General features: G+C 43.4%; 1 protein-coding gene across 27 annotated transcripts in view; it reads left to right on the top strand.

Annotated features, from left to right (window-relative positions):
* TCF7L2 (transcription factor 7 like 2) overlaps positions 1-25,269 on the top strand; it is a 290,074-nt gene that overhangs the window by 135,999 nt on the left and 128,806 nt on the right. For all 27 annotated transcript variants that reach the window (XM_040361586.1, XM_040361587.1, XM_040361603.1 and 24 more), the window contains one exon: positions 12,016-12,117. In XM_040361586.1, coding sequence (XP_040217520.1) covers positions 12,016-12,117 — 102 coding nt within the window. The remainder of the gene's footprint in view (positions 1-12,015; positions 12,118-25,269) is intronic.

The following is a 25,269-nucleotide window of genomic DNA, read 5'->3' as shown; positions in this document are numbered from 1 at the left end:
TCCAGTGAATATTAGTAATAATAGTAGTAATAATAATAATATTAATCATAATAAAATAATAATACAATATTATTAATCATATTCATTGGGCAATAATAATTATAATAATAATAATAATAATAATGTATTATTATTGATAATACTATTTACTGGGCTAGTGTTGTTGTCCAGTAAATATTAGTAATAATAGTAGTAATAATAATAATATTAATCATAATAATAATAATAATAATAATAATGTATTATTATTATTATTATTATTATTATTATTATTATTATTATTATTATTGATAATACTATTCACTGCCCTAGTGGTGGTGTTGTTATTATTATTGTCCGGTGAATATTAGTCATAATAGTAATAATAATAATAATCATAATAAAATAATAATAATACACTATTATTAATCTTAATCGTATTACTATTATTAATCTTATTCATTGGGCATTATTATCAATAATAATAATAACATTCAATTGAGAAATGCTGCTGTAACAATCTAGCAGTCTTAGGGCGAGTTTCAAGCCAGACGAGAGAGTCTTCTAAACGGTTGGGTCCGTTGATTCTTGTAGCAGACTAACGTTGACAGAAATCAATCTGCGGAGCTGGGATCTACGGGGGATATTTTTATATGCACTTTAAAAGCCTGTTTACCATAATCAACTTTTGCAAGTTTTTGTGACTTTTTAAACTTTTTAAACAGATGCCTCAGTAGTATTTTTTTTTTTTTTCAAATTTAAATTTAAAGCCTAACTCCAGACCATTTTTTTGGGGCCCGCTCACACCGGAACGCGGTGCTGGAAACCTTCATTCCATGCGCAGTTATCATACCGCATTCAAAGTGCATTGCACTTGCGATCTGCAGCAGGTGTCAGTGTTAACTTAATGACACCCCAAATGCAGGTCGCAATTGCGGTGCGTTTGCCGGCACCGGATCACATGGTAAAGTAGTACTATGTGATCTGGTTGCTGTGTGTTCTATACAGTAGTGGATGCACTAGTTTTGGTGCAGTCTGGCTCTCATTGTGATTCACGTTAGTGCAGACATTCTTAACCAGGTTTCCTTGAAACCCAAGGGTTCCTCCAGACTTTGCTAGGAGGGGTTCCTTGAGCTGTGGTTGACCACTTCTCCCATTGGCTCCCATTTGATGGTGCCCGGCCTAATGCAGGACCAGCGCCACTTAGCAGAGACAGCAGCATGACACCAATGATCGTTTTAGCTTTTTGTAATCGTGACGTTCTGTAAGGCTGATCATATACAGAGCAAATTTCTTTCCTGCAACCACGGGTTGTAGGAAATACATTTGCTTGATTCCTCCAACACATACATTGGCATCAGTGGTGCCAATCAGTGCCCACCAGTGCTGCCAATCAGTGCCCATCAGTGCTGCCAATCAGTACCCACCAGTGCTGGCAGTGTCACCTATCAGTGCCACCTATTAGTGTCCATCAGTAGTCCATCAAAAGCAAATTTCCTAACGGAGCATGCGCAGAACGTTCGGCGCGGAAACGCGCCTAATTTAAACTGTGCCCGCCCCATTTGAATTAGGCGGCCTTGCGCCGAGCGGATTTACGTTACACCGCCGCAAGTTTACAGGTAAGAGCTTTGTGAATCAGGCACTTACGCTGTAAACCTGCGGCGGTGTAACGTAAATGGGATACGTTACGCCGCCGCGGCGTAACGTAATTCTACCTGAATCTGGCCCCATGTTTTTTTTTTAAAATTTTCAGTCTTTATTTGTTAATTTAGCCAAAAAAAAAAAACAGTGGTGATTAAATGCCACCAAAAGAAAGCTCTATTTGTGTGAAAAAAATCATGAAAATTTCATATGGGTACAGAGTTGCGTGACCGGGCAATTGTCATTCAAACTGAAAGCTGAACCTTGGCCTGGGCAGAAGGGCATGAAAGTGCCCGGTAGGCAAGTGGTTAAGGTGTCCCTCTGGTGTAAAAAAGTGAAGGAAAGCTGCCCAAGCGGATGTTATTAGTGCCATTGAGCCTTATAGGCACTGAAAATTGGGTGCAAAATTTACGCAAATTTCCAGCCTGTTTTTACAAAATTTCACCTCCGGACAATATGCAAAGTCTCTGATAAAGTTTGTATTATTTAGTCGCGCTTCACAAAAACAAGAAAACAAGAAACTGGTCCACAGAGCTAACAACCCTTCCTCATACAGCTCGCGGCGGGCATTTGATTGCTGCTAATCCCGCGGGCGCGATGGGGAATGTTCCTTTCTGATCAGCATGTTGGAAGTCGTACCTCCGGCTCCTCGCGTCAGTCATCATTTGTTTCCAAACAAGTTCTCTGCCGAGGCGCCCCGGGGCGACGAGGGGACCGAGCGCACGACTTTAATTTATTCCCTTCGTTATCAACAGCGGTACACCCCCTGCCACTCAAAAACATCTGCTTCCATTATCCACGCGGAGGTATAGGTGTGGGAGCCCAGGCCGCGGCGCGGGGGGGAAAATGGCGTTCCTGAACAATTAGAGCTGAAACGAGATCCTTCGAGAAAGCTCCTTTCTCTTTCTTTCTTAGAAAGGTGTTTTATTTGCCGCACCCAAAATATCTGCATTCTTCAGCACAATGGAGCTGGGAGTCTGGCTGCGCCGGAGCTGGCTCCCTTTAATAACATGTTTAAACTGCACTCATTCAAAATGCCACCTGATTTTTATATGCTGCTTGTCACATTCCAGCCCCGGAGAACATGTTTGAAAGGGAACTTTGCTCCGTCTGCGATAACCGCGTCATTTATACTTCTGCACATTAGGAGAGACAAAAATTGGCAATAAATTGTTCTGACTCTTTCTATAATGTCAAGCTTTTTAAATGCAATTAGCTAAAGCAATTGTCATCATGGTTAAAATATTACTACTGGATAGATCTGAAAGAAATAACATGCGGGAGTGCCCGCCGTTTAATAGAGTGACTTTTAAACTAAAACTGGACACCGCCGGTTAGGCCTTGTTCCTTATGATACCTATTGACTCTATAAAATGCCTGCTATTGCCATTGCTAGCAAGGGAAAACCTGCTCTGTGCCCCTCTCTGAATTTGTTTCAGGCATTCCAACAGGTCATGTTTTCAGGCTTTCCATTATTTTGCACAGGTGACTTGATCAGTTTCACTGCCTAAGGCCTTGTACACACGATCAGTCCAAACTGATGAAAACGGACTGACGGTCTGATGTGCGTACACACCATCAGTTCAAAAACCAATCGAGTCCAACGTGGTGACGTAAAACACAACGACGTGCTGAAAAAAAAACGAAGTTCAATGCTTCCAAGCATGCGTCGACTTGATTCTGAGCATGCGCGGGTTTTGAACCGATGCTTTTGCGTACTAACCATCGGTTTTGACCGACCGGTCAGGCGTCCATCAGTCCGATTTTAAAGCAAGTTCTGAGGCCCTGTACACACGTTCAGTCTAAACTGATGAAAACGGACTGAAGTTCAGTTTCATCAGTCCAAACCTACCGTGTGTACGGCCCATCAGACTTTTGTCCTTCAGACCAAAGTTTTAAAACTTGCTTTAAAATCGGACTGATGGACTGATGACCAATCAGTCAAAACCGATGGTTAGTACGCAAAAGCATCGGTTCAAAACCCGCATATGCTCAGAATCAAGTCGACGCATGCTTGGAAGCATTGAACTGTGTTTAACGTCACCGTGTTGGACTGGATCGGATTTTGAACTGATGGTGTGTACGCACATCAGACCATCAGTCCATCAGACCATCAGACTTCAGCCTTCAGTCCGTTTTCATCAGTTTGGACTGATCGTGTGTACAAGGCCTAAAACTTTGGACAACAGTCCGATGGGCCATACACACGGTCGGTTTGGACTGATGAAACTGAACTTCAGTCCGTTTTCATCAGTTTGGACTGATCGTGTGTACAGGGCCTTAGGCCTCGTACACACGATCTAGTTTCTCGGCAAAAAACACCAAGAAACTTGCTGTGTTTTTTTTTTTGCCGAGGAAACCGGTCGTGTGTACATTTTTCGACGAGGAAACTGTCGAGGAACTCGACGAGCCAAAAAGAGAGCATGTCTTCTTTTTCCTCGACGGGAATGGAGAAAATTGGCTTGTCGAGTTATTCGACAGCCTAACAAGGAACTCGACGAGCAAAACTATGTGTTTCGCCCGTCGAGTTCCTCGGTCGTGTGTACGAGGCCTAAGGCTGCATTCACACTATAACACGGCGTATTTTGCAGCGATTTGTAAATTTTTTTTTTTTTTTTACAAATCATTTTACATGATGTCTATGCCGAACGCCGAAAGCCACCTGAAAAAAAGGGTCCGGGACTTGTTTTCAGGCGGCAGGCGTACGGCGTTTCAGCGTTCGGCGTGAGATGTGAACCATCTCATAGACATCAATGTAAATTCGCCCCTCCAGCGACACGAGCGTCGCGCTTCAGGCGTATATACGCCTAGGTGTGAATGGGCACTTAGTATTTACCGCAGCTGCTTCATCTGAGGGAAATCCGGAAAACATGACCTGTTGGGGCGCCATGTCTCTGGAAATTCAATGGAAATATTTTCCTTGGTGTAGATTGTGACATTAACCCACCCACAAGGCCATACCAAAGACATCACTCTTGTTCGTTGTCTATTTTGGAGAATCCAGTAGGAAAGACAGCATCGGGAAAGATGTAGTGTAATGTCCATGCTGTAAACAGTGGTTTTAACCCCTCCTGCCAGCCAACCCCAAAGGTACCGCTCTTATTGGGCATTATAAAGAATTCACTGGGGATGGCAACACTGGAAATGTAATGGTGGGATGTTGTCATTGTTGTCACCGACCCCTTCTGCAAGGCTCCCCCAAAGGCACCACTTTTGGTTACTGTACATTATGGAGTATCCACTTGGGAGGGCAGTACTGTAAAGGAGCTGGTGGGATAATTTCGCTGTAGATTGAGGCGCCGACCCTTCCTACAAGGCCACCCAAAATATACCACTCTCATTTATTGTACATTATTAGGAATCTCCCCCCCCCCGTACGCGTTACGTCCTATGGGCGGGGACTTCTTCAGCGTGGGGACGGAATCCACTAGGAAGGAGATTACAGAGAATAAGGTAGCAGGATGTCTGTGCTGTATTGTGATGCCAATTTCTTTTGTGAGGCCACCCCAAAGGCATCACATTTAATAAATGATGGTGGGCGGCACCATCATGCGGCTTTGTAATTGGCCATTGCAGTTTTGTCAAGCTGGGAATTTTGATGGAATGAACTCGGATGGTTTCTTCCCGACAAATCCCAACAGTCAAGAATGCAGTGACCTACTATACTACGACAAGCCGACAAAAATTAAGTTCAATGCTTCTGAGCATGTGTCGACTTGATTCTGAGCATGCATGATTTTTAGTGAGTCGGAATTCCATACAGTCGAACAGATTTTCCGATAGGAATTTTTCCGTAGAAAAAAATAGAGAACATGGGCCAGATTCACAGAATAGATACACCGTCCTATCTCTTGTCCTATCTATGCGGCTGATTCATAGAATCATTTCCGCATAGATAGCCCTAAGATCCGACAGGTGTAATTGACTTACACCGTCGGATCTTAGGATGCAATACTTCGGCCGCCGCTGGGGGGATTTCGTGTCGCATTCCAGCGTTGGGTATGCAAATGAGGATTTATGGCGATCCACAAAGGTTTTCGCGTTTGTTACGTCGTCACTAGTATTTTTTTCCCGTCGCAAAGTTACACCTGCTTTAACATGGCTTAACTTTAGTCGAGCCATGTTAACCACTTGACACCCGCACGCCGTCATATGACGTCCAAAACGGGGACCTGTTATCCTGGGTGGACGTCATATGACGTCCTGGGCTTTGCGGGGGGGATATCTCAATGATGCCTGCACCCGGAGGCATCATTGAGATATAATTTTTTAGCGGCGGTGATCCTGCGCACTGTAAGAACGATCATAGCGGCGGTTCTGCCGCTAGATCGTTCTTACAGGCGGCGGGAGGGGACATCCCCCCCCTCCCGCCGCCATCCGGTGCTTCTCCGGGCTCTCCCGTCCCACCGGGGGCCCGGAGAGATGATCGCCGTCCGCCGGATGTTTGCCATAGAGAAGACTGGTGACCATCTGGTCACCAGTCATCTCTATGACCGTCGGAGGCCCGGGCGCGATGTGATGACGTCACGCCCGGGTCCCCGTAAGTAAACAAACCGCAATTGCGGCTAGTTTGAATGAGATCTGTGAATTTTTTTTCACGATCTCATTCTTTCCAGCCTGCAGGAGAGATGTGGGGTCTTATTGACCCCGCATCTCTCCTTAAAGAGGACCTGTCACACACATTTCTATTACAAGGGATGTTTACATTCCTTGTAATAGGAATAAAAGCGATTGAAAAAAAAAAATATATAAAAAAAAGTGTAAAAAATAAAGAAATAAGTAAAAGAAAAAAGAAAAAATAATAATAAAAAAATTAAAATGCCCCTGTCCCCGGTAGCTCGCGCTCAGAAGCGTACGCACACGTAAGTCCCGCCCACGTATGTAAACGTCGTTCAAACCACACATGTGAGGTGTCGCCGCATGCGTTAGAGCGTGTGCAACAATTCTAGCACTAGACCTCCTCTGTAACTCTAAACTGGCAACCTGTAAAAAAATTTAAGTGTCGCCTATGGAGATTTTTAAGTAACGAAGTTTGGCGCCATTCCATGAGTGTACGCAATTTTAAAGCGTGACATGTTAGGTATCTAGTTACTCGGCGTAACATCATCTTTCATATTTTACCAAAAAATTGGGCTAACGTTACTGTTTTGTTATTTTTTAATTTATGAAACCATTTTTTTTACAAAAAAAAGCCGTTTGAAAAATTATTGCGCAAATACGGTGCAAGATAAAAAGTTGCAATGACCGCCATTTTATTCCCTAGGGTGTCTGCTAAAAAAACATATATAATGTTTGCGGGTTCTGAGTAATTTTCTAGCAAAATAATGAGGATTTGTACATGTAGGAAAGAAGTGCCAGAATAGGCCCGGGAAGGAGGTGGGTTTTAAAGCCCGGTATTGAAGTGGTTAAAGTATGGCCGTCGTTCCCGGGTCGAATTTCAATATTTTTTTTGTTTTAGGTGTAAGACGTCCAGGAATACGAATGGACGCTACGCACGTCGCCGTTCTAAAAAATGACGTCACATCGCGCAAAGCACGGCGGGAATTTCTAAACTGAGCATGCGCAGTACGTCCGGCGCGGGAGCGCGCCTAATTTAAATGGTACACGCCCCATTTGAATTGGGCGGGCTTGCGCCGGACGTGTTTACGATACACCGCCGCAAGTTTACAGGTAAGTGCTTTGTGGATCAGGCACTTACACTGAAAACTTGCGGCGGTGTAACGTAAACGGGTTACGTTGCGCCGCCGCAAATGTACGAGAATCGGGCCCCATGTTCTCTATCTAAGTCCGTCGGGAAAAAGTCAGATTTGGGCATACACACGGTCAGAACATCCGATGAAAAGCTCCCTTCTGACTTTTGGCCATCGAAAATTTCCGACCGTGTGTATAAGAATGGCCATTTTTGGGAACAGGAAGGATTTTGTAATAACTTGTACTGGGTGGATTCTCCACATCCCAGTGGCGTGCATGGCAGATAATGCTTCTCACGTGACCCAGCCTGGAGATTCCAGGAGAGTGAAACACCCCTGACGTTTGCCTCCACAGAAAGTTATAGACTTCTCTGTGGCATCTGGATTCATTTAGCCCTCACGGCAGTCGAGCTGAGCCTCATATCCGCCAGCCCGTAACGTTATATAGGCAGCGATCTCCTGCTCCGTCTTAATGTAATTGAAAATTATGCATGTTGTAGACTCACATCGCCGAAATGCAGACTCGTAAAAGCTGCGGTTCAGGTAGCCTGTGGAGATCGGATCGAGGAGACAATGAAGCTTTTATGCGGAGTAGGAATTATAAACTACTGCCTGTATGTTCTAATGGGGGGTGGATGCGTTCCCGGCCCCTTAGACGTCTGTGCGTCTCCACTGCTCAAGTGAGCTACATGGCCGGCCTGGAGATTAAAATCGCAGTGCTCAAGCTAGAAAAACATGCACTATATTGTCAAAAGTATTGGGACGCCTGCCGTTGCATGCACATGAACTTTAATGGCATCCCAGTCTTAGTCTGTAGGGTTCAATATTACCGTATTTATTGGGGTATAGCGCGCTCCCGCGTATAGCGCGCACCCCTAAAGTTGCCCCAAAATTCCTGTAAAAAAAATGTTATAAGATTGTATTACTTACAGTTTTGGTGTCTTGCCCAGTGTCCATCGTCCGGTCCGGCGTCCGTCTGCGGCCTCGGTGGTGTCCTCCCGGCTTCTCCAGCGCGCGCCTCAAGTCGAGTCCCCGCTTCCCGTGCTCAGTTCGAACGCTTCTGCCGACATATACCGAGTGCGGTACACTCGGGTACATTCAGCAAGGCTCGGCTTCGCTCGTGCTCACGCTCTGTGACGTTTATGCGTGAGCACGAGCGAAGCCGAGCCTAGCCGAATGTACCCGAGTGTACTGCACTCGGTATATGTCGGCGCTCCATTCAAACTGAGCACGGGAAGCGGCTATCAGCATATATCGCGCACCCACGATTTTCCCCTTATTTTAAGGGGAAAAAAGTGCGCGATATACGCCGATAAATACGGTAAGTTGGCCCACCCTTTGCAGCTATAACAGCTTCAACTCTATGGCAGTGTTTGACCATTCTTCCAGAAGCGCATTTGTAACTCCAGGCACTGGCTTACAGTTTCCGCTCTAATTCATCCCAAACGTGTTTTATCGGGTTGAGGTCAGGACTCTTGGTGTGCGGTTGTTTTTTAGGGGTTGGGCTTAGTTCCAGTGAAGGGAACTCTTAAGGCGTCAGCATTACAAGACATTTTAGACAATTTCATGCTCCCATCTTTGTGGGAACAGTTTGGGGATGGCCCTTCCCATTCCATCATGACTGCGCACCAGTGTGCAAAGCAAGGTCCATAAAGTCACATAGATAAGCAAGTTTGGGGTGGAGGAACTTGACTGGCCTGCACAGAGTCCTGACCTCAACCCGATAGAACACCTTTAAGATGAATTAGAGAGGAGACTGAGAGCCAGGCCTTCTCGTCCAACATCAGTGCCTGACCTCACAAATGCGCTTCTGGAAGAATGATCAAACATTCCCATAGACACACTCCTAAACCTTGTGGACAGCCTTCCCAGAAGAGATGAAGCTGTTATAGCTGCAAAGGGAGGGCCAACTCAATATTGACCCCTACGGACTAAGACTGGGATGTCATTAAAGTTCATGTGCGTGTAAAGGGAGGTGTCCCAATACTTTTGACAATATAGTGTAGATTGATTCATGCCTATCGCTGTTTGTATGACTCTTCTCAGCAAAGACTTCCATGTGACATTAATGCTTATGAATTTTGCTGGTTCCTTTACTGTAGTGTAATTCTGCATCACATGAGGCTTTATTGAAATGATGTGACCGTTTATAAACGGTCCAATAGACAAATCACTCGCGCTCCCCCAACGGGTCACTTGCTTGAGTTGCAATTACACTGGCCGTAATTACCTGGCACATTCACCCTTTTAAATGGCGATTCATCTCAGGTCCCATTTACACTACTTGCATTGTATTAGCGCACATGTATGCAGGGCTGCTGTTAGAAATCACGGGGCCCCGTAAGCCTACTTGGCAGGGCCCCCCAATATATCAAGACCATATTTTCACTTAAAATATCCTAAAATCATTATTTTGTATTTGTTTTTTTACATAAAAAAAAAATATGTTCACAGTGAATCAGGGATCAGAAGCGGGCAGAACAGGAAGGGGAATCAGTTACAGGAACGATGCCCTGTGTCTCTCCCTGCAGCAGCTGAAAGCTGGCAGGAGGGTGAGAAACTGTCTTTCAGCTGCTGCAGGGCATCCTTCTGTAACCAACCCTCTGCCGAACTGCACTAATTCCCCCTGTTGTTTGGGCCCCCCTGTTTTCCCAGGCCCCCTACAGCGGCCCTGCATGTATGTATTAATACTTGTGTGAAGCCTGCCCTTTAATTTAAATGGCCTGCCTATTGCACCAGAATGCATCAAACAAGGTACACGTAATGTTCCTGGCATAGTACGGCCTTGCTCTGTGCTACAACAGTTGGCAAGGTGCAATGGGGTGCCTTTTTTTTCCAATATTTTTTTTTGATGGGTTGGAATCTCCATAAGGTTTACTTCCCCGATTGTCATCTATACAAGTCAAAGATTAAGACAGCAAATGTGTAAATCAATGTAGAAATATGCTCTCTGCTCACAAGCCCATTGAGTCCGATGTCTCTACAACTAAGCGCAACCCCCTAAGTGAAACATGTCACGGGAGGAGGTCCCAGGCAACGTTACTGCTGGAGGCAAAAATACTAATTTCACAGATTACTATATTAGTCAGTATACGATTTCTGAATGTATTGCTTTTATCTTAATTTTTTTTTTTTTTTTGATGGGGCCAGTATATCCTAAAATTATATTTTAATCATAGGCACCTGACATATTGTATGCTACAACAGCAAGGTCTCCCTGTCCAATAAGGTGGTTTTGGGTGTCCCACTCCTCCTGTTAGATTATCCATAACATTAAATAAATAAAACATCCAGCAGGGATGGGGGAGCCCCTCTAATAGGTACAGCAAGTGTGCAGATTCAGGGACTCTTCATGATGGGCACAGCAGGTGTGCCAATTTCGGAATGCAGCTCAGGGATGGTCGGAACCCCTCATAATGGGCTCAGCAGGTGTGAAGACCCAGAAACTCAGCACGGGGATGGTGGGAACCCTTTATAATGGTCACATCAAGTGTGCATACCCATAAACTCAGCACAGGGATAGTGGGAACCCCTCATTATGGGCACAGCAGGTGTGCAGACCCATAAACTCAGCACAGGCATGGTGGAAACCCCTCTTAATGGGCACAGCAGGTGTACAGACCCAGAAACTCAGCACAGGGATGGTGGGAACCTCTCATAATGGGCACAGCAGGTGTACAGACCCAGAAACTCAGCACAGGCATGGTGGGAACCCCTCATAATGGGCACAGCAGGTGTGCAGACCCATAAACTCAGCACAGGCATGGTGGGAACCTCTAATAATGGGCACAACAGGTGTGCAGACCCAAAAACTCAGCACAGGCATGGTGGAGACCCCTCTTAATGGGCACAGCAGGTGTACAGACCCAGAAACTCAGCACAGGCATGGTGGAGACCCCTCTTAATGGGCACAGCAGGTGTACAGACCCAGAAAATCATCACAGGGATCGTGGGAACCTCTCATAATGGGCACAGCAGGTGTACAGACACAGAAACTCAGCACAGGCATGGTGGGAACCTCTGATAATGGTCACATCAAGTGTGCAGACCCAGAAACTCAGCACAGGGATAGTGGGAACTCCCCATAATGGGCACAGCAGGTGTGCAGACAGAGGAACTCAGTAAAGGTACTGAAGGGATCCCTCATAATGGGCACAGCAGGTGTGCAAACGCAGGAACTCCAAGCAAAGATCTCACCCATAGAGTTAGAATTTGTGGTGGTTACCTCTACCAAAGATTAAAATGACATTTTTTATGTGGTGACCCTTTAGGACCAGGACTTGGAACCTTGCTTGACTGGTCTCCACTAACCTATAGGTTAATATGTAAACGTATGCATTGTGCGTGTGTGTGTGCGTCTGGGCCCCATACTCAAATCCCGCATTCTGCATGTTTTTTTATCTCTTTCTGAAGCCAACCATCCACTTTTCAATTTGATTGAACAATCTCTGTACAATCTCCTGTTGATTTACGAAAACTACATAATACGAAGATGCAGCTAAACAACCCATTTAATTTGTATCCAGGCTGGCAGGCCCCTGCACTACATAGATCTAAAGTACATTTTACAATGAGATTGCAGAGTGTATGGTCAGCTTAAAAAACTAGATATATATATTTTTTTATCAGTGACATATGTGCGCTCCATTTCTGAAACAATAATGGTTCTCCTCTTTTTTTCTTCTTACCTTTGCTGCCGCTTCAGTACCTGCAGATGAAGTGGCCCCTATTGGACGTTCAGGCAGGGGGTTTACAGAGTCGGCAAGCGATGAAGGATGCCAGGTCTCCGTCTCCGGGCCACATTGTTGTAAGTACTTTCCGGTAAAATGTTTGTGCATTTTATTTCTTACATAGGATTGCTCAGGGGAGACAATTCTCAGGGGTTGGGTGTCATTTATGTTGCAGATTGTGATTTTGTTTTCTGATTGGTGGGGGAGGACTGGGTTGGGGGGCAGAATAGGCAGACCCTAAGAGTTGCCCCCTGGGACCAGTGCTAATGAGATATATTGGGCTGGTGGCCTTGAGTGGCAGTACTGCACCTTTCAGACCTTGATCAGACTGGGACCCACAGTCAGTTATACATTGTAGGCATCAATGACATAAAAATTAATCATGGGGCTCCATAGCTAAATTTTAATGGGCCCCCCTCTGGCCTAATCTCGCTCTCATTGGTAGTGTCAATTATGACAATACACATCATTGATCTTAACATGTTTGCCTGAATCAAGGATAGGCAGCAGGGTTCATTTCAGTCGGTAGAAATTTACTGGGCAACAAATCGAAAACTGCTATTCCCAAGCAAATGCTTTAGGCCTCGAACACAAGACCGAGGAACTCGGCGGGCGAAACACATCGTTTTCCTCGTCGAGTTCTTGTTAGGCTTGTCAAGGAACTCGACGAGCCAATTTTCTCCATTCCCGTCGAGGAAAAAGAGAGCATGCTCTCTTTTTGGCTCGTCGAGTTCCTCAACAGTTTCCTTGCTGAAAAATGTACACACGACCGGTTTCCTCGGCAAAAAAAATCTCACACCAAGTTTCTTGATGGATTCTGCCAAGGAAACCAGTCGTGTGTACGAGGCCTCATACTCCACAGATGGGGATCTATTACTAGCTACAATCCTGACATCAGCCCTTCTATACTGGAAACTTCCCAGTCTAGTTATCCTTAACAACCCCCCAGATGGGGACCCGTTCCTACCGCAGGCCACATAGCAGCAGCGTGGGCTGCTCTGGCTATTGGTGCGCCACCCGTGGTCATTAAATACTTGCTGCTTGTTCAGACCTGCAATCCTAGCACCCCAACAGAGGGAAGACTTTCACCACTGACTTCCTTTAAGGAAGTCATGTGGCCAGATGTTGAGAACACCAAAGGATGCTAATGGTGGAATATGAACCACAAAAGAGCCACATGGTTGTGTTTGGCCCCTTCTCCCCAGGTTTGCAGCCCTTCCCTGCAGAGCTCAACCTATCATTGGTTAATCAGAAAGGCTGACAGAACTGGTCACATGTTGTTTTCAGTCCTATTATTTTATATTTATGACCACATGTGTATTTCATGCAGTGGATTAATAATTTTTTTAATAACATTTCTGTTCTCAAGATATTTCAATAAAAATGTTACATCTAACAATGAAAGGTTATTTATAAATAGACATTAGCCCATGGCTAGCAGCACCGTGAATGTGCACTAATTCTCAGCACTTGGTCAGTATTCACTAGCATCTAGTAAAGGCATTTAAGTGGCATTGCGCTAATAGGGTTCATTAGTAGGTGGAATAACACTAGTAGGTATAGTTACCCTATTAGATGGAGTCTCCCTAGTAGATAGTCTTCCAAGTAAATACAGTCTTACTAGTAGATAGAGTCACCCTAGTAGGCAGAGTCTCCCTAGTAGGTAGAATCTTCTTAGTAGGTACGTAGTGTCTCCCCGGTAAGTAGAGTCTCCTTTTAATAGGTAGAGCCTCCATAGTAGGTTGAGTTGGTAGAGTCTCCCATTCGGTTGAGTCACAAGTTAGTTTAATCTACCTGGTAGATAAACTCCATAGTAGGTATAAACTCCCTTGTAGGTTGAGTCTCCATATTAGGTTGAGTCTTCATAGTTGGTAGAGGTAGAATCTCCGTCGTAGATTAAAACACGAGTTGGTAGAGTCTCCCTGGTAGGTAGAGATTCCATAGTTGTTTGAGTCTCCCTAGTAGGTTGAGTCTCCCTAGTAGGTAGCGCCTCTCTGCCTCTCTAGTAGGTAGCACCTCTCTAGTAGGTTGAGTCTCCCTAGTAGGTTGAGTCTCCCTAGTAGGTAGCGTCTCCCTAGTAGGTAGCGTCTCCCTAGTAGGTTGAGTATCTCTAGTAGGTAGCGTCTCCATAGTAGGTTGAGTCTCCCTAGTAGGTTGAGTATCTCTAGTAGGTAACGTCTCCATAGTAGGTCGAGTGACACTAGTTGGCACTAATCTGCCATCAGTTAGACACTCCAGGGCATCAGCAGCTGACAAAGACTACTTGTCAACAAATGCCCTTAATTGAGCTTATGAGAGTATTTGATAAATGGTAAGCATTTTTGTAGGTGTCTTGGAGCATTTAATAAATGTATTTGAAGTTTATTGCCCCAGCCCAACGTCGTAAACCATATTAAGGGCACCCAAAAGGATTCCTGAATGCTTCTTTACGTGAGCACATGGGAAATGCATGCGGAACACCTGGAAAAATAAAAAAAATGTGTGTAGAAAATGATATGAATAAGACCCAGATAGATCAGACTGTTTCGTATTTCAAGACAGAAGAGTGGGGATCACACAGAAAACTCACATGGGATTTTAAAAGCATTACAGCTAAAACTTCCTTCCCCGATTTATGTGAAGGGTTTTATCTTTGGCTAGGCTTTGTATATAAAGGATGATAACACGATTTGTAACAAAAGTTGGATTTCTTTGGAGAGTAACAATGAGTGTAACAATGTATTTCAAAATTCTGTGGAAGTTTGCAGAAGGACTTTGTGTGTTTTTGTACCGTTGGAATGTGGATGTATTTGCCACATCAATTGGAAGACCTTGTCTTCCAATTGTCTTGATCACCATGTTGGCTGTTTAGGTGAAAGCATGCTATAATTGTAGTAGATATTTGGAGGGATTGTGGGAATGAATTAATAGCAAAGTTCACTATGTATAAAGCTATTTTTACAGCGTCTGTGAAGTTTCTCATTTATGCAGTTCATTGTATAGCTAGTAGTAGTTGGCAACTGAACTTGTTCTGTAGGGTTGAAGACGTTTTGTAGCTTATGAAAGCCAATTCTTGAGCTCAAATGAGTGTCAGGAAGATACCCCAACATTTATATCCACACAAGTAGCACACACACCTCATTCCAATAACATATATTGCAGATTTACCATCTCTACCCCAACGTTTTGACAACAATTGACAATGTTATCCAAGTAATTCAAATGATTAAAGCCTCGTACACACGACCGAGGAACTCGACGGGCGAAACACATCGTTTTGCTCGTCGAGTTCCTTGTTAGGCTGTCGAGGAACTCGAAAAGCCAATTTTCTCCATTCCCGTCAAGGAAATAGAGAACGTGCTCTCTTTTTGGCTCGTCGAGTTTCTCGACAGTTTCCTCGACGAAAATGTACACACGGCCGGTTTCCTCGGCAAAAAAATATCTCCCAGCAAGTTTCTTGCTGTTTTTTGCCGAGAAACTCGGTCGTGTGTACGAGGCCTAACGCCTTTGCAGACTCCCAGACAGCAAAGATGGGATTATGTACATAGAACAGGGTGGTTCCACCACTTTCACACCTCCCATCCTGTTCTTGGACAATCAACCTCTACACATTCCATTGTAAATTGTGCTACCTGTTGTAAAGTTGGGGTACTTGGTTAACACTGGGACCTAAAGAAGTCGCTTGGATAAGCTGCAAAATATTTTTAACATTACATAACACGTCCAGCTAATTGTTACTAACCACTTCTAGCTACTATCACGGAATACTGTGCTCTTATTTACAGAGGCATGTCCTTGCTTCTGCAGGACAGGTCTCTTACTTTACAAATAGCCCCATACCCTCCAGGTCTCCTGCAGCATCCTGCCAGGTAGGGGTAGGCTTAGGCCTCGTACACACGATAGGATAGCCAGAGGACAACGGTCTGAAGGACCGTTTTCATCAGTCCAAACCGATTGTGTGTAGGCCCCATAGGTTAGTTAACCTTAGGTTAAAAAAAATGAGAACTTGCTTTAAAATTTAACCGATTGACAGGTCAAAACCTATCGTTAGTATGCAAAAGCATCGGTTAAAAACCCGCGCATGCTCAGAATCAAGTCGACGCATGCTTGGAAGCATTGAACTTCGTTTTTTAGCACGTCGTTGTGTTTTACGTCACCGCGTTCTGACACAATCGTTTTTTTAACTGATGGTGTGTAAGCACGACGGACCATCAGTCAGCTTCATAGGTTAACCTAAGACAACGGTCCTTCAGACCATTGTCCTCTGGCTATCCTATCGTGTGTACGAGGCCTTACAAGTTGCCATTGCAGATCATACCAATTGTGACCCATAGCGTCCAATGGGAAACAATATATCATTTTTCTTCCTGCTCTAAATTAACAGAAGCCAAAATCTGATTGATTGAATGCTAGCATAACAAAAATTATATTATATTGGCCTCCACACTAGTTAGCTGCATCAAGTCATTTGTGTTTTTTTTTGGTAAGAGGGCAACTGTTCGTAGCATCATCTTGTATTCTGTAAGCTGAAAATCCTATTACTGTATTTTTTAAGCCATCTTTAAATTAGTCTTTTTTTTGTTTAAAGCGGGAGTTCACCCATTTATAAATTTTTTTTTTTCTCCCCTTAGCTTCCTGCTCGTTCGGTCTAGGGGAATCGGCTATTTGTATTAAAATATGAGCAGTACTTACCCGTTTTCGAGCTGCATCTTCTTCCGTCGCTTCCGGGTATGGGTCTTCGGGAGCGGGCGTTCCTTCTTGATTGACAGCCTTCCGAGAGGCTTCCGACGGTCGCATCCATCGCGTCACTCGTAGCCGAAAGAAGCCGAACGTCGGTGCGGTTCTATACTGCGCCTGCGCACCGACGTTCGGCTTCTTTCGGAAAATCGTGACGCGATGGATGCGACCGTCGGAAGCCTCTCGGAAGACTGTCAATCAAGAAGGAACGCCCATTCCCGAAGCCCATACCCGGAAGCGACGGAGAGGATGCATCTCGTAAACGGGTAAGTACTGCACATATTTTAAAATAAATAGCCGATTCCCCTAGTAAAAACGAGCAGGAATCTAAGGGGGAAAAGTGCCCTCTAAGGGTGAACCCCCGCTTTAAGTGAATGGAACTGAAACTTTACATATTATATAGTGCAGCATTTAAATTATTTTTTATTATATAAAGTTAGTATATGCAATATTGCCAAACATTTGTGGACACCTGACCTTCACACCTTTTTAGACAACCCATTCTGAAACCACGACCATTATTATGAAGTAGTCCCTCTTTGTGACTATAACAGCCTCTACATTTCTGGGAAGGATTTCCACAGGAGTGTATCTGTGAAAATGTATGCCCATTTATAAAGTCAGGTACTGATGTTGGTTGAGAAGACCCGGGTCACAATTTATGTAACATTTCATCACAAAGGTGTTTAGTAGGGCTGAGTAGGAACTTTGTGCAGGCCACTTAAGTTTCTCCACACAAAATTGGTCAAACCTTCCTTACAATCATACGTTACTTGGTGTTTTGGGGAAAAGAAAGTAATGTTCCTCAGCAGTGGTCTCCAAACTGATGCCTGGGTCCAAATGTAGCCCTTTGCTTTCCTTTATGTGGCCCTTGGGGCACTATTTCACCAATTGACACCAATGAAAGGGAGCCGTTCCCCCTACTGATACCATCAATGAGGCACCATTCCTCCCACTAAAACCAATGATGGGGGCACAGATTCCAGGGCATTTTCTGTTCCCACTGGCCACAGCCATACCCCCCCCCCCCAAAGCCTGAAGGACAGTAAACTGACCCCTTGCTTAGAAAGTTTGGAGACCCCTGCTGTACAGGCTTCCACCTTCCTCTCCAGCCATCGGACATTGGGAGTAATCTTCCCATGGTCGTGAACTGCTCAATACCCAACACCTCAGTCCTTAGAGGAAAGGGGGGAGGGATTACTGTAAAAGCCAAGGTTATGTTTTTTTAGGCAGATGAGTGAACAGAACAGACAAAAAAATCTAACAAAAAACCCGTTGGGTTTGGTTGCATCGGGTAGACTTGTCTGTGCGTCGATTTGCTTCAATAAACTTAACCTTGGATTTTCGGGTGATCAGCTTTTTCTCCTTTCATCTAAGGACTGGGGTGTTGAAATTTTTGGGAAGTTATTACCAGTTTTGATATTCAATGAGAAGAGGAGTTTCAGCCATGTTGTACGCTCTTTTCATCTCAAAATATTTTTAAGTTGTATCTTTTATTAGTTCATTAAATGGGAAATATTTGTAAGGTGTAAAAGTTTAGCTAGGCAGCATTCAGTTATCGGGAACAGAACCTCATAGCGCCTTGGGTAGAGACTGTAGCACTTTGCACTAAGGACTAGCGTTCTTCACTCCATTGTACAGGGCATCCATGATGGTGCCGATATAGTTATGTAGTGGCAATGTTTTCTAAAAAAGCAACCACTGGCATTTTATTAAACCTGGTCGGACAATTCTCAGGAAATAGGTGCTTTAATAGTTACAACTGGATCCTTCTTTTTCTGATGCTGTTCTGTTGTTGCATAGCCTGTGTTTGTTGAATCCTCCGTTGAACAGATTGGCTTCTTAGATTGCTCACCCCTGGCTATTCACATTCTCTTATGTGTTAGTCATTTCACTGTTTTGATGTTCAGAACAACAATGACGTCACCACGTCTATGTGTTTTTTACTATGTATTTAAGTTTAGGGTAAAAAAAAAAAATCTTTCATTTTTTGAGAGATGTATGTGAAATATGGCATGTGAATATTTTATGGCACTTGCAGAGAGCAGTTGGCAAGCCGCAGGCTAATAGGGGCCAGTGTAGAACGATATTGTGAATAGCCCATGTTGTGAATAAAGCTGAAAAGCAAGAATCGAATTACAAGCATTGATCCGATTGATTCAGAAGAGTGACAATCCCCCCTCCTCCTTCCTCCTAGGAGAGTCTGAATGGTCTAGGTTAGCTTTTAAAGGCAACCAAATACACGGGCAGTCTTCGGGAAAATAAAATTATTTTGAATAATAGATATAAATCACGAGTGTATAGATCTGTAGAAAAAAAAATGTAAACTAAAACTCACCAAAAACCTCTACTTTCAAATTTTGCGCTGCATTAAATTTTCATTTTAATTCTGAAGGAATGTACGCCATTTGCACAGAAATGCGCTGAGCAGATCAAATCAGTTTGTTCTAGCAAACCCTGACCACCCCAGCATTACGCCACGGCGGCATTACTGAAAGTGAACATATTGTACAAGCATATTATTTTTTTTTCCTATTTCCCCTTAAAGTCTATTGAAGAGTTTCAGAAGAACCAGAATTCCACCCAGGTATCAAAGTATCGCTGTAACCACCCGCGACCCCTTTCTGAAGCCGGTTTAATGCTGGCGGACGCACCTAATTAGCGTCCTCCTCTGGTCATTCCTTTCTCTTTGATTGGAATGTAATAATCTGGGATCTGTAAGTGTTTTCTGTGGCTAATCATTAATAACTGGACAGGTGTGTCACGGAGGGGCTGAAAAGTAGCCCTGAAGTTTAATGCACATTTAATTGAAAAAAGCCGCGATAACCGCTTTGCTTCCTATTGCTTGGCATAATTGTATGTCAAGGTATCCTATGTTGTTCTCGGGATAGAAACCCTTGTTTTAAGCTTTTGCTTTCTGATGCCGTTGTTTAGACTTTATGCAATTCATTTTTGGATTCTTTGAATATGGACATGTAATAGAGCTACATGCATATATTTAAAGGGTCACTAAAGGAATTTTCTATTTTTAGCTAAATAGCTTCCTTTACCTTACTGCAGTCCTGGTTTCATGTCCTCATTGTTCGTTTTTGCTCTGATGTTGCTGTAATTCCTCTCTGTTCTGGACACTTCCTGGTTGTCTGTTTCCTGATCACCACAGTACTGGGAGATTTCTTACTGTGGTGACTAATCAAGGAGGTGTGTCTAAACCCCTCAGCACCAATCCAGTTTCGTTTTGCAAAACCTTCACTGCCCTCTATTGGCTCTCTGGCTCTGTACATCAGAGAACCAGGAAACAACAGCAAAAACGAAACTAAACTGTAGGTACATTATATGATTGTTTTTTATCTATTTTAATCATTTTTTAAAAGGAATCAGTTAACTATTATGTCTCTATACCCTGTAAACAGTCATTTCAGCAAAACATTTTTTTTCCTTTAGTGACCCTTTAAGTGGATTCAAAATATTTGGATAAGTCTGATTATCACAAGTCTTCAACCCAAAATGAAGGGTTTGTCTGTACCTGGCCATAGACCAGTGATAGCGAACCTTGGCACCCCAGATGTTTTGGAACTACATTTCCCATACTGCTCAACTACACTGCAAAGTGAATGAGCATCATGGGAAATGTAGTTCCAAAACATCTGGCGTGCCAAGGTTCTCCATCACTGCCATAGACAATTACAGCCTGATCTTGGACTAAAATGTTATGTTTGTGGTGCAGCAGGCAGCCGTTGGTTGACCACTTTGGATTGAAAGGGGGTGGACTCAGATGGGTTTGAAAACATCCAATTACTATTTTGTTTCCACCCCCACTTCGGAACTTCTTTGCTACCCAATTTTACCCACAAAATCCGATGATGCCTCCAGGTTAGGCCACCTTCGGAGGCCTGTGACCATGGCAGGAAATATTTCCAACAATTTTGTCTATCAGTAAAAGAGCACTGGGCTGTTACCATGGGCGTCCGCTGAAATTTTTTCAGGGGGGGGGGGGCTCTAAGGCAGTGACGATACACAGACGCATTTAACCCTTTCTTCAAACGCTAGCGAGGGTTAAAAGTGCCCCGCTAGCGGCTGAATAGCGCAGCTAAAACAATGGCTTTTTAGCGGCACTTTACAGATAACGCGGCCAGCTGGCAGTGTGAAATAGCTCTTGAGATAATTCAGCTTCACTCCATGCCCATATAAATATAGCCTAGAGAATGTACAAACCCCCCTTCAGCACAGACGCCCTCTTCAGCACAGACCCCTCCATTCAGCGAGACTCTTCAACACCTTCTCGATTTTCCAGAGGGGGTCAATTGCCCCCCCTTGCCCTATGGAGCGGACGCCCATGGCTGTTACCATTTCCTTCTGTGAAAATAAACCAGATTGAAGGTAAATTTGCATGATTCAACAGTAAACATTTTGGCTAAAATTTCAATACCCAGAGAGATTTATTTTTACCAAATTTGCTACCTCCTTTTTGAATTTTTTTCCTAAAAATCTGTCAATTTGTCACTATTTCATTCTCCATATCAAACTTTTTAGAAGCTTGAAAAAAGAAAAGTATGACAAGAGGAAAAGTATTCAGTTTGCTGACCTCTGTCTCTTGATGGCCATACTCTAGTTTTTGTTGTGTTTGAAACTATTTGTTTTTTATGAAGGGTTTTATGGGGTCACATCCATGTTCATTTTCAGCCATATTGATAACAAAAAAATTAAAGAAAGATGAGACATTTTTCATAAAAAAATGCTAACAAGGTATGTCACTTTCGTCCAGGAAATCCCATTCATGTCAAATTTGAATGTTAGAAGCAAACACAAATTTAAAGTCATTTTGAACAATGTCAACGCCAAGTCTCTGGTTGTGGCATTATTGAATGTACTGACAAGATTTTTCATATGAACGTTAGTTTGCAAATCAACTAGTGTATGGCCATTCCAAGTGTCCACATGATCCTGGTGGCATTAGACAGCTGAAGAAATTAGTTATTGGTCAAAAGCCATTTAATGCATTTTGTGGTTATGTAAGTCCTGTGACAATGGGTTAGAGTGCGGTTAGTAGTTCTTCTTAATGAAATTTATCTCTCATCTCTCTCACCCTTATATCGTGTCATTTTAATCTCTGAAAAAGAGAAGTTTGCTTAATTTTTAAAACATAAATAGGCTGTGGTATTGATTATGAAATATGTTTTTAAATATTTGGGCCATTATGTTCTCATGTAACAAAAAGAAGAAAAGTATGTATGGAAAAAAATAGAGTTTAGATGAGATTGAAAAAAATAGATAAAACTTCAGATTAATCTTCAAGAACAGATAAGCCGCAAAAGAATTTACTGGCTTAAAATGTATTACACAACAATGCCCAAAATAAAACACGAAGATCAGAAGTAGTTTTAGTAATACCGTGTTTCCCCGAAAATAAGCCCGGGTCTTATATTAATTTTGGCAACAAAAGACACAGAAGGGCTTATTTTCGGGGTAGGTCTTACCATGTAATGTGCTGTCTTCTCTCCCCCTCCCTCCCTGCCTGTCAGGAATCCCCGATGTAAATGGAGTTAAAATGTTTGTAAAATCCTATAATCCATTCTATTACAGTAGTATATAATGTATAATGTGTGTGTTTCTGTAATATAATTGTTCCAAATATCTTCGTTCAGCGCTTCTTTCATCCGCTCTCATATTACAGAACCACACACATTGTACATTATATACTACTGTAATAGTATGGGTTATAGGATGTTACAAACATTTTAAACTAGGGCTTATTTTCGGGGTAGGTCTTATATTGCAGCCCTCCTGGAAAATAACGCTAGGTCTTATTTTCGGGGTAGGTCTTATTTTCGGGGAAACACGGTAGTAGAATAGGTTTACAGACATACAAACCAAAATTAAGAACTATTAAACAAAGATACTCCAGGATAGTATCTCATGCTTGGTAACGTAATGCAAGTTTTGGGTCTAATGTCTCATGCTTGGAACCGTAATGCAAGTTTTGGGTCTAATGTCTCATGCTTGGAACCGTAATGCAAGTTTTGGGTCTAATGTCTCATGCTTGGAACCGTAATGCAAGTTTTGGGTCTAATGTCTCGTGCTTGGTAATGTAATGGAAGTTTTGGGTCTAATGTCTCATGCTTGAAACCGTAATGCAAGTTTTGGGTCTAATGTCTCATGCTTGGAACCGTAATGCAAGTTTTGGGTCTAATGTCTCATGCTTGGAACCGTAATGCAAGTTTTGGGTCTAATGTCTCATGCTTGGAACCGTAATGCAAGTTTTGGGTCTAATGTCTCATGCTTGGTAACGTAATGCAAGTTTTGGGTCTAAATATCAGCACTCAAAGCCTGGTTTGGACATGAAGTTGGGTGAACCTGTCAGGAACTAGAGCAGGGGTGTCAAACTAAATTTCATCGTGGGCCGCATCAGCGTTATGATTGCCCTCTAAAGGGCCGGTTGTATCTGTAAGATTAGATGTCCAGCGCATACCTTCCTCTTTACATTAGATGTCAAGAGCCACCCCATAATCAGAAGTTGAGTCCCCCACTCTCCCTTACATCACAGTTCACCCCCCTTTCCTTATGCTGCTGCTGGGAAGAAGCTGGATGCATTACTTGAAAGCAGAAAGTAAGGGTTTGGAGTAGGACCAGAGGACTGGAGCTCTCCTGCAGGAGAGGTGCGAGGGCCACACGAAATGGTCTGGAGGGCCCGCGGGCTTGTGTTTGACACCTGTGAACTAATGATCTGGTAGTGGGTTAACTTGACTGGCTTGTCAAACAGAGACTCAGGTCTACATCTCTAAAAAAAAACTGTCCTAGTTAGGGATTTGGGTGGACCTTCCAAGCACGGGATATTAAATGTGACCCTTTTGCTATGCAGAGACACAAATCTAAAGCTCTACACAAAAAAATAGCTCTGGTCATTGAACTTGGTGGACCTGCTAAAAATGAAGGGTATACTTGACCCTCTTATCATGACGTGTCTGAATCTTTGCAGCCAAAAAAAATAACTTGTAGTCATAGAGTTTGGTGAACTTAACAAGAATAAGGGGTTAAACTTTACTCTGTGGTCATGGGAAGTCTTATGCCGGTACACACGATCGGAGTTCGATGTGAGCTTTTGGTCGGAAATTACGACCATGTGTAGGCTCCATCTGACTTTTTCTGTCAGAATTTCCAACAACAAAAAATTGAGAGCTGGTTCTCAAATTTTCCGACCAGAAAAGTTCTGGTCGGAAATTCAGATCGTCTGTATGCAATTCCGAAGCACAAAAATCCACGCACGCTCAGAATTAAGCAGAAGAGCTGCACTGCCTATTGAACTTCATTTTTCTTGTCTCGTTTTAGTGTTGTACGTCACCGCACTCTTGACGGTCGGAATTTCTGACAACATTTGTGTGACCGTGTGTATGCAACAGCCAACATTCCGTTGGAAAAAAATGCACAATTTTCTTGTCGGAATTTCCGATCGTTGGATCTCAATCTTCATATCAAGAAAAGCCAATCTGGTTTGAGAATTGAATGTGTAAAATGTGAAAGTGTCTGCGCTGTAGGAAAACTAAACTAAGGACGAGGCAAGGGAGCGGTGGGTGGACGGAAGTCCGTGGATCAGTGGGATAATAAACGTGTAAAGACAGTAGAGGTGACCCACAATGAAAGGAACTGGGTGTGGTCTGGCTTGAAAGATGTGGCGAGAAACACATAAAAAACACTTATCACTACTAAGTGAATATTTCTTAAAAGTGAGTGTAGAAAATCAACATATAGAATGAGCGAGCTCAAATAAAAGTGATGAAAATCGGGTGATCAATGGTGAAAAAACAATTCCAAAAACAAGCAAGGAAATAAAGATTGATGAGTGATTGGGTAAAGTAAATGCCAAACTATAGTGAGTTTATGATGTGTGATCAAGTGGGTCCACACATCGTGCACCCTTTACCAATAGTGAATCGAAAGGCTTACCTCTCTACTCACATATATACTCAGGTCAGTCAGTATACCAGCTGATTTTAAAGGATATTTGCTTGTTTCAAACGTGGTGCATACATGTAAAAGACAGCGATATAGATGTTGTTGCTTTGACTTCTTGCAGACAACAAGGAGGCAAATATTCCACAGTCAGGGGTGGTAAATTGTCCACTTACACGACTTACAATGTTGTATAAGGGGCGTGTGCCTATCTCCACGAGTGCCGGACTCGTATCCCAATCTTCCTACCACTGCCAGTTTCCTCTCAGCATCGAATGGAGCCGTCCGCTCGTGGTGAGAAAAATAGTGCAGGAATAAAAGGAGAGGGGGGGGCACATCGCGTGAACCAGGCAAAATAAATTTATTAAAACAAAAGTTTAAAAATGAAGACTCACATAAGGCAGTTTCAAGGCGGTTCCGTAGCTACGAGCACCTCGCTCGTCCACTGTCCGTCAGGTACTGCTCCCGGTGTGTACTCTGTATTCCCGACGCGTATTCGTCACATCACGTGACTTCATCAGGGGATGGTTAACTAGAGTACTAGGTCCTGTTTAAATAACGTCTGAGTG

This window comes from Rana temporaria, chromosome 8, assembly GCF_905171775.1.
Source record: "Rana temporaria chromosome 8, aRanTem1.1, whole genome shotgun sequence".
NCBI classification, from domain to species: Eukaryota; Metazoa; Chordata; class Amphibia; order Anura; family Ranidae; genus Rana; species Rana temporaria.
This window is presented reverse-complemented; position numbering and strand designations above follow the sequence as displayed.